The sequence below is a fragment of the Schistocerca serialis genome, chromosome 3 (genome assembly GCF_023864345.2).
Source record: "Schistocerca serialis cubense isolate TAMUIC-IGC-003099 chromosome 3, iqSchSeri2.2, whole genome shotgun sequence".
Lineage (NCBI taxonomy): Eukaryota > Metazoa > Arthropoda > Insecta > Orthoptera > Acrididae > Schistocerca > Schistocerca serialis.
In genome coordinates, this window is record NC_064640.1 from 271,222,184 (window position 1) to 271,232,619 (window position 10,436).

General features: G+C 35.3%; 1 protein-coding gene across 1 annotated transcript in view; it reads left to right on the forward strand.

The window, feature by feature from the left end:
* LOC126470783 (plexin-B) overlaps nt 1–9,802 on the forward strand; it is a 1,233,199-nt gene extending 1,223,397 nt beyond the window's left edge. The window contains exons 20-21 of the mRNA XM_050098792.1: nt 5,239–5,602; nt 8,007–9,802. Of these exons, the coding sequence (XP_049954749.1) occupies nt 5,239–5,602; nt 8,007–8,114 (472 nt within the window). The 3' untranslated portion in view covers nt 8,115–9,802. The remainder of the gene's footprint in view (nt 1–5,238; nt 5,603–8,006) is intronic.
* Nucleotides 9,803–10,436: the final 634 nt, after the last annotated feature.

The window sequence follows — 10,436 nt, forward strand, 5'->3', positions numbered from 1 at the left end:
AAGATGTACCTATTCATCAGTATGTAACTGTCTGTCAATGATTCATATGTATAGTACACCAAACATTTCGCTTTAATTTTTGAGTACATACCAACAGTAGAATATCTGAAGCTGCCAAGAGGAACCATTAAAAATAAATATAGTTATTGTTTATTAATTGTGAAAGATGAATATAAAAATGCAAAGCTATTAACCTAAAACATTGTAAAATTGTACTCACCTTGATTGCAATAAGTTAGTGGATGCTGAAAATTATTATAAGTATTATATGTTTCACTTAGGCATTACAGGCAGTATTTCAAGTGGTGGGCAGCATAATTCCATGCCTATTACATTTGTGACTGATTGGAAGCACTGCAACTTTCTTAATTTTTGTGAAATGAAGTGGCCAAAAATTTTGCCAATGGATCATTCATGACTATTTTGAGAACACAATGATTAGCTATAAATCAGGCAGATTTTAGACTAATTATTTCTTAAGGAATTATTTTTCATGTCCTTACAAGTTCATCACTTCTGTGTAATATAACAGATATATTATGCCGTCTCGGCATATACAGAAGATGGATTTGAGATCATACGCTTTGTGACTAATAGTGTGCTTCAATTTTTTGATACACACACAATGAGAACAGCAAAGTGTTGAAACAGTTTTGGCGGAGTTAAGCTCTTTGGGGAAATAAAATTTATATATCACATCCATATTCCATCTATTCTGTTGTATTTCCAACCATTTCTCTTCATTTATCAGATGGATTATAAAAAGGTTGTGTGTCTGTGAACATTTGTTTATTTATATGCCTGCCTTAATCTGGTAAGTATTTTTTTTCCTGTATTTCTTGTATTAGAAATGTATAATAAATCAGTTCCATTTTATCATTTTCTGCTTTGAAGGTTACCTGTCTTTCAATAGCTCATTTAGAGATGAATAATTTTGCTTCATGAATTGACCATTTGATTCAAATTTCTCCCAAAAATATACATATACATACATACATACACACATACATTAATCCTTGTTTAATGGATTATGAATATGACATTTCGTAATGCTGTGGAATGTGTCACTTTAACATAAGTTTTCTTTACACAAAATAATAGAATTCATCTATTGAGTAGAAGGAGTTGTCATTCAGAAATTCTTATAATTTGCTTTTAAATGTTGGTTGGCTATCTGTCAGACTTTTAATACTATTTGGCAAATGGCCAAAAATTTTTGTGGCAACATTATTCACCCCTTTCTGTGCCAAAGTGAGATTTAATCCAGAATAGTGAAGATCATCCTTTCTTCTAGTGTTGTGGCTATGCACTTCACTGTTATTTTTGAATAGGTATAGATTATCAATGACAAATTTCATAAGTGAATATATGTATTGCAAAGGTACTGTGAATATCCCAAGCTGCTTAAATAAATGTCTGCAAGGTGATCTTGGGTGGGCTCCAGCTATTATTCTGATTACATGCTTTTGTGCAATGAATACTTTCCCTCTTAGTGACGAATTGCCCCAAAATATGATACCATATGAAAGCATTGAATGAAAATAGGCATAGTAAGCTAATTTACTGATATGTTTATCAACAAAATTTGCAATAACCCTAATAGCATAAGTAGCTGAACCTAACCGTTTCAGCATATCATTGATGTGTTTCTTCCAATTCAACTTCTCATCAATGCACACACCCAGAAATTTTGAGTATTCTGCCTTAGCAACAGACTTATGTTCATAGTCTACATTAATCAGTGGTGTTATGCCATTTGCTGTACAGAATTGTATAGCGATATGTTTTGTACTGTCTGTGGGACTAAACTATTTTATAATATAGCTGTTACTGAAATTTAATCCTGAACAATTAATGAACAAGGATGAACAAAATAAACTGGTATGTGTGGAAATGTCAGTACCCAGAAAGAGTGGCCTAAATCAAACAAAACTTGGAGAAACTGTTGAACAATTTATAAACAATGTACAATTAACCCTTTGACTGCTAGAGACTTGCTCTCTTGCTCTCTGGATTCCACACTGAACGCAGCTTTGTTGTCGCTGTACTGCTTACCTAATATTGCTGTGTGTGCTGCGAGGTGGCATTCCATTGCTATGAAATACGTATCGTCCAATTTTAAGAAAACTATTTGGTGAAAAAATTTGTTTTTTGTGCATCTTACACTCTGCTGTCTTTGCTTGATAAAATACTTAATTTCTTTTCATTGTTCATTTTAATATTATGTAAAGCATTGCCTGAAATTGTAAAGAGTTTGCAGAGCTAAAAATATATTATGTAATCTGTGTGTATAGTTGATTTTAGCTAATACATTGCTGTATATGAAATGTAGATACGATATGAAAATTGTATTAGAAATTGAGACCCGAATGATATCTCATCTCATTTTATTCATGAGTTATTGGGAGTTATTGGTTTTTGTCTCTCATGGACAGTCACAGTGCAGTGTGCCTAATTCCATCCCAATGGAAACCATATGGTCATAACAATCGTCATATTTCGTAAATGGATCAAGATATCAAAATAAAGTCTTTTGCAAATGACAGAATGCATTGAGGCACACACATTGTATGATAAATATTTGAAAATTCTCTGTGAACCTGCAGCAGTGAGAGGTGGAAAACCCAAAGGCTGTGTTTAAACAGACCCTCAGCACTTGGGGACTGGTGGAGCATGATATGTCATCCACAGCAGTCAAAGGATTACCATTATGCAGTTATGGTATACATGTGAGTCCAGCTGCACTTTCTCTCAGCTGATCAGAAAGGTCAGAACTCAGTCTACATTTGCATTGACATCTACATCTATGCAAATACCCCACAAGCCACTGTATGGTGCATGGTGGAGGGTACATTGTACCACTACCAATAATATCCCTTCCTGTTCTACTCACAAACAGAGCAAGGGAAAATGACTGTCTAGATGCCTCTATACAAGCCTTGATTTCTCATATCTTACGTTTGTGGTCCTTTCGTGACATGTACATTGGTGGCAGTAGGATCGTTTTGCAGTCATATTCAAATGCCAGTTCTCTAAATTTTCTCAATAGTGTTCCTCAAAAAGAATACTGCCTACCCTTCAGAGTCTCCCATTTGAGTTCCCAAACCATCTCCATAATACTTGCATATTATTCAAACCTACCAGTAACATATATATAGCAGCCCGCCTTTGAAATGCTTCAGTGTCTTCCTTTTACCTAACCTGATGGGATCCCCACTTCAGCAGCACTCAGGAATGGGTTGCACTCATATCCTACATGCAGTCTCCTTTACAGATGATCCACACTTTCCAGAAACTCTCGCAGTAAACCAAAGCTGATCATTCATCTTCCTCACTACAATCATTATATGCTTGTTCCAAAGCCAAAGCAAAGAGCTGTCAAATAAAGTAAATGGAAGTGTTCTTATTAAACATCAAAGGATCTAATATCAACATGTGAGTTCAAATGCGGCAGAATGATGGGTCACTGGGGAACAGTTACCCTGTCAAGACTTTTTTGTTGTACTTGAAAAGCTGCTATGATGTGATGCATGTGTGGAATGCAAAAATACAATAGTTAGCGATGACCACCATCTTGTCCATTTGTTGCAACTGAACAACACCTTCTTTTATAATGTTGACTTGGTACTGAAATATTGTGGAGCTGCCAGCATTAACAGTTTTGTACCATTTGCTGTGAGCCTTATTGGTGAAGTGCATATCATAATATTGACTTCTGTAGATGAAAACAGTAAATACCACATGGTTCAGTGGATATCTCAATGCAGATACTAATTTGCAGAGTGGCAAAATGTAGTGTTTTTGGATGACTCCCACTTCAACCTCTCCTACATGTTTAAACACTACAGTGGTAACCATAATCAAGGAACCTTGTTTTGGGATGTTTTAGAGCCCAAGACAGGGCTGCTTCTCCAGACAACTCCACACACCGTATTTTACAGGACAGTGCCTAACTAAATGTGTGAGAAATGCGCATGCTTTGTTCAAAGAACAGTAGCTACAAATGCTTCCCTTGATAATGCCTAGCGTATCGCTCATCAAACATATCATGACATGGGTGGTTAGTTGTTTATTCAATGCTGACTTCTAGCAACCACTGTTGGTGCTTTGCACACTCTAATATAAACTGCATGTAGCAAAATCCACACAAACATATTGATTCCCTGTGTCATTCCATAACACTACATTTAGAGGATCTAATTGCAGCACATGGTAGATCCTCACCATAGTGACTTCTCAAAGTTAGAAATCGTATACAATTCTGGAATCCTAATGATTTTTGTACTGACATATTGTGCGATAAAACTCATTCATCACATGCACCTTTCTGAATATTTCAGTTTTCTCAAATGTTAGTGTATAAAAGACATTCAGTTAAGTAATACTGCAGAGAAAATGAATAATTTATTTACAGATACATGCTTTCTTATATCAGATGAGATTAATTCATTTACACATAGTTTTCCATATTGTGGCTATCAGTAAAGCTCTTCTTAAGGGAATATTCATTAACAGTGACAATATCACCATAAGACATATTTAAATCTAATCTCTATAATAATCTTAATTGCTGTTTTAGTAATACAAATGATAAAATTTTTGAGTTGGGGCATCAGTAAACAATATTCTTTCATTATAACATTTACAGCCAATACTGTCAATCTGTTGCATTTATTCATATCATTTGAGGGGATTCTGTTCTGACACCAAATAAAGAGCACACTAAGAGTCAGTGGGTACCAACCACGCCCTCAACTGTTTTCTCTTTTAAAACAAATAATAACAAAAGGTAGCAATAATATATTTAGCCAGCAAAAATCTACATTGTCTTTCAGGATAACTATGGTCTTGAATTAACTTTCTCTAAGAACCATTTTTCCAATAACAAAAGTATGTTTTTTTTGTTTGCCATATGTGAATGTAATAAATACACACACTTGTGAAACATTCCTGGAATCCTTGTTATTTCGAGCCTTCATATGCACTTTCTGATGGTTAATTATTGTAAAATGCTAGAAAGAAATGACAAACTTTTTTATCTTGTTGTCTACAGTATTTGTGAGAATTTATAACAATGGTGTTCCTAAAACTGTGACAGGATTGCACTTGAGTATGTGGAGGAGGATGTATACCTGAATGATTGTTCCTTTCATTCTATTCAGTCATAAAATGTCACACAAAATTATGTTATTTTGTGAATTTTAGGAATCTTATAATTTGTTTAAATTTCTTTTGCAGTCTTCCATTAAGGTTTTGGGTGAACTTCATTAAGAACCCAGATTTTATCTTCGACATCAACAAAACAACAACAGTTGATTCCTGCTTGTCTGTGATTGCCCAGACTTTTATGGATGCTTGTTCAACAACAGAACACCGTCTTGGGAAAGATTCACCCTCCAATAAGCTTCTGTTTGCTAAGGACATACCGCATTATCGGGAAATGGTTTCACATTTCTATTGTGATGTTCAGCTGCTTCCACAGATTACAGATCAGGAAATGAGTACAGCAATGCAACAGTTATCTGTGTCACAAGTTGGAGAGTTTGATACAGTGGCAGCACTCAAGGAACTCTACATCTATGTGACAAAATATAGTGACCAGGTAAATACACATATTATGAAGTGTCGCATATAATGTCTATGTCATATCAGGCACTCATAATTGCACTGTTCCATGCTTTTAAGCTAAATCCTCATCATCATCACAAGACTGTACTTGGGAGTACTTAAGTATATAATTTTTAATCTGTTTTTCTGTGACATATAGACTGCTTTATTGCTCCATCATCCTGTTTTTTTTAATTGTAAATAAAACTGAAATAAATAATAAAACAATTATTGTCACAGAATTCTGTTCTATATTATGTAAAATATTGTGTGATGAAATAATAATTTAATATATAGAATAATATGTGTTAGAGTGTATGTGATCTAATACATTTCAGTCACTAAAATCTCCATGTCTTAAATTCCTTTAGATAAGGGCCAGCCACAGACTGCCAAACTTCACTTGCACTGGGTATGCAGGTCACATGCAGACCAAGGCTTGACCTGTGTTTGCTTTGCTTGTTACTTCCCAGAAGAACTTTGTACAGTGCGACATTTCATTAGCATTCTAGTGTGGCATTTTTTGGTTGGCACAGCTCTCTTTAATTTGGCAGAGTCATGGTGTCAGTGCTGTTTACCCTTCGTTATTTGTTTGTCACATGGAGGATGTTCGCAGATCCAGTGGCTGTTTGCACACAGCAAGGCAGTCAAGTGATCGATTGCTACAGGCCTTTAAAAATAAAAGGGGACAGCAATAGAGGGATCCATAAGCAATGGGTACTCCAAATTTTCTATGAAATGATATTACAATACTCTGCAGAAAGTAATGAAAGAGCAAAATATTACAATGATCAACAGACAGGTTTCATTTTCCCGTACATCAAGAAGCACTTTGTGTTAAATTTGCAAGCATGCAAAGAAATTGGTGGTATGAATAGTAAAATTTCCAAAGTTGCAGCCATTATTCCAGTCTCAATTTTTAAGTTTTCAGTGGAATTTATTGAAGAATATGTAGACTTTATAAATGACTGCATAGTACATTGATTATGTCTAGGGACATGCCTGGAATCATTTTTCAATTTAAAATTCACTATTGTTGAATTTATGAAGGAAAAGGTAGCCCAGGAACAAAATTATAACATCTGGAATGGGCTACAGACCCTGTACTTTAAGTGGAATTGACTGCACACTGCCCACAGTAAGATGTTGCAAGGTGTTAAACAACATCTTTCTGATTTGATGGAGATGCATTTAAAAAGAGAATCATGTGAGAGAAGGAACACTTTCTGATAGTGCAGTCCAGTTCCCTAAGCTCACCGCCATTAAAGAAAATGCAAGGCTTGAAGAATTCATTGTGACCTTGAAAGAATTAGAAGGATCATTTCCTATACATTTTGAGGACGCTGACAATCATACAACTGTTTTTGAGCTATTTTAAGACCATTTGGTGTTTCAGTTGAAAGTGCCCCTGTCCATGCGTTGATGTAACTGATTGACCCACATAGTTGAACACTGTGGCACTCATGCCAGGGCATGGCTTGCAAGTCAAATTCTTGGCTGACGCTGCTTTAGATGAAAAGACAAAAAAATTTTGGGAACAGATGTAACTATGATCTTAAGTAATGAGTAATCACAGTCCACTGAGAATGTGCAGATTTGTACGGCACTTCCCTTATTGATCTTGTGGCATACCATTTGTTGTTTCTAAATAATTAGTATAACATATAATTTTCTTCAACTCTGTGCTGTTCACACCAGAGTATGTGTAAATCATGAGCTATAGGAATGTGTTTGAATATAACTTCTTCTCCTCATGAAATTTTTTGCCACTTCATTTAGCTGAAGGTTTATATGTCAAGGGGTCTAGAGTGTCAGAAGTTGACTGCTGATTGTGATTTGCGAAAGATATGCCAAAACAACTGTGATGCAAGTTATGAACTGCTCCAGTGAACATATTTGAAAAATCTAGGGTACCTTCAGAATATGACACAAAGATAACTAAATACTTAATTAAGGTATGTTCTCAAGTGCGAGGGTGGTGATACAAGGGGAGACAATGAACGTAAAAACAGTTCTACTGCTGTTAAGTTTTACTTTACCCAACATAATGAAAGAACCTGACAGAGCTCAAAGGCAGCAATTAGGAGCAATATAGAAAGTGGTTAAAGTTTGGTTGGAATTCATAATGTCCCCAAGTCCTCTGAATGTAAATCATTTGTCAGTGGGAGTTTAGTAGAAAGAGCTCTTGATAATCATGGTGTAGTGAATAATGAGGTCACCAAGAAGATGATCTCACTTCTCATCTTCCCATCTTATCTTTTCTTTTCATGCTGGACAATCCCCCTTTCCTCCATCACTCTCTTTTTCCCACTTTCATTTTAATGGTAGTGTAATCAGCCACTGGATATACTTTGTATTAAAAATAAATTGAATGTCGTCATTCACTTTCTGCATTACAGATCTTGGAGGCTCTGGACACAGATCCTTACTGCAAGAAGATGCACTTGGCCCATAAGTTGGAAAATGTGGGCTGCACACTGGAGGGAGAAGAAACATCAACCTGCTGACAACGAGCGTCACCTGATCTCCTGCTGGCCAACCTCTGCTCAGAGTAGCAGAAATGACTGTGATAAGCACATGCTGTGATGTGAAGTTCACTGTTGGGATCAGGTGACTGGTGCATCCCAGTCTAGCCAACAACCAGAGTGCTGCAACTCTTTATAAAAGCGCAACAGTTTCCTAACGTTGAGTGCCTCGAAAATAATACTGCAAAAAAAGTGTCAAAATATCCTGCTGATGAACTAAATTTGTCAGAGGATCAACAGAGATATTATTTTAAATCTGCATTTTTATATATAGATGAAACTTGTAGAAATTGGTGATACAAAATTTTAAATTTGTAATTTGGTAAGTTGCTGGAAACTACTTGCCAATATTTTGTTGGATTTTGTTGAGAAGAGACCAGGTATTGACTGTCAAATAAGTGGAGTTTATATGACACATACATTTTGGCCACTGGCTGCGCTCAGTTTGTTAGCACAGAGTAGCCAATTTAGAGTTTAGCGGGATGTCACGTTAGCGGCCGTCCGTGGTCCACACTCTTGTACTGCTGTTACGAGACTGAGGCCTGCATTCTTTCAGCTGAAAGCCATTTTTCTGCAGGTTTTTTTTCCTTGTGGGTGATGATAATTTAATGGAAGTTGTAAGATGTGTAGGAGGCTACTAGTCCAGGAGCAAGAGATTGGAAAGAGAAGCCCCTACCATACATTGCAATTTTACACAGCAGCTAAACTTATGTACTAGGAGAGGAGTCGGGACCAAACAAGGCAAACCATTTTCTCACTTGTGTTGAAAAGATTATGAGATACCATGAAACTAATTCAGGTATACAGGTCTTAAGCCCATCCATTACTACTGTCCCTCCCCTCCCTTTTTGAGTGGGGATTATAAAACAGAGTTAATTGTTGTGTATACTTTTTTATGTGCAAAATATAATTGACAACTCATTGCCATCAGTGAATGACAATTATGTGTTTTTTATATTTGTTGCAAATTTCAGATTCTGTCTATCTCCCTTTTACACAAAGCTTTACAGAATCTCAATGAGCTGTAGTAATATGTACAGTTAAAATGCTGATCGAAAGAACAATGAAAGCTTGTAAATCTGTGTGTTTGTGTTTCTGTTTAATGTACAGTGTCTTCTCTTCAATGTGAAACTAAGCTGTGTGCAATAGACTTTCAGGAAAGAAAATATCAAAAATGTTATTTTTGTAATTCTATTCAATTAAAACTGTTCCATCACATGAAATCATTCAATATCTCCTGTAGGGTACTCTTTCCTGCATTTTCAGTGTTACTATTTTCTTTAATAATCAAACAATGTTCAGACCATTACTTTTTTACATTAAAAAATTTTTTTTGTTGTCAGAAATGTAAATGCTGTTTTTTTATGTAGACTCGGTGTAATGATCCATTAGAACATACTGTGATCCCCGGTCCCTCATGTTCACACACATGTATCTCCTGTAAATTAATAAATAATTTTTTGAAACCTTTGCCCAAATACTCAAAATTATGTTTGTTACATTTGTACATTACAGATTCAGATCCTTTGTGTGATTCCAGTGTAATGGGATGTGAATGGCAGTGTTTAAATATATAGAATCAATAGTCACCTTGTACTGGACGTTTTCTGGTTAATGACTATACAATAAAATATGTTGAATATTTCATAAAATGTGGATATTTAAACTAATATTGTAAGAAAGTTTCATTTTTGTCAAACCTTTGGTTCCTTGTCCTCTCTGATTCACTGTGGTTTCACAGCAAGAAATAGTAATGTGACTCATATAAATTGTAACTGGAGGGATCATTTTGTCCTGATGTCTTGAAAGTATGATACAACAGTACAAAAATGATTGTAAATGGCTGTGGAGACTCTAGATGAGAAACAAATAAGGTTTGGGGGCAGATTTTGCTCCTTGATGGACAGAATAAAAGTTAGTTGACAGAGTGAGAAGCAAACTACAATTACAAAATACAACAGCTTCTGCATGAGAAGTGTTCGCATTAAGGCAATGACAGTCATTACAAACTGTGATAAAAGAAAGCAGAACATATTAGAATAGTTCATTGTAAATTCTGCATTGGTAAGCATAAATGATTTGTTACACAACTAAGAAACATGGAATTTCAACATGTATTTTTCAAATTCAAAATAAATAAACTGATCGAATATTTGGAAACATACTAACTTTGATGCACAGTCTTTATGATTTAATATTAACTTTGCTATAAATTTGTTTAGAGCATGTATTTTAGATAGTAAAAATCATGCTTGGTCTATAACAGTAACACCAAATCTTGTATGTTTTGGAAGTACAAGTACA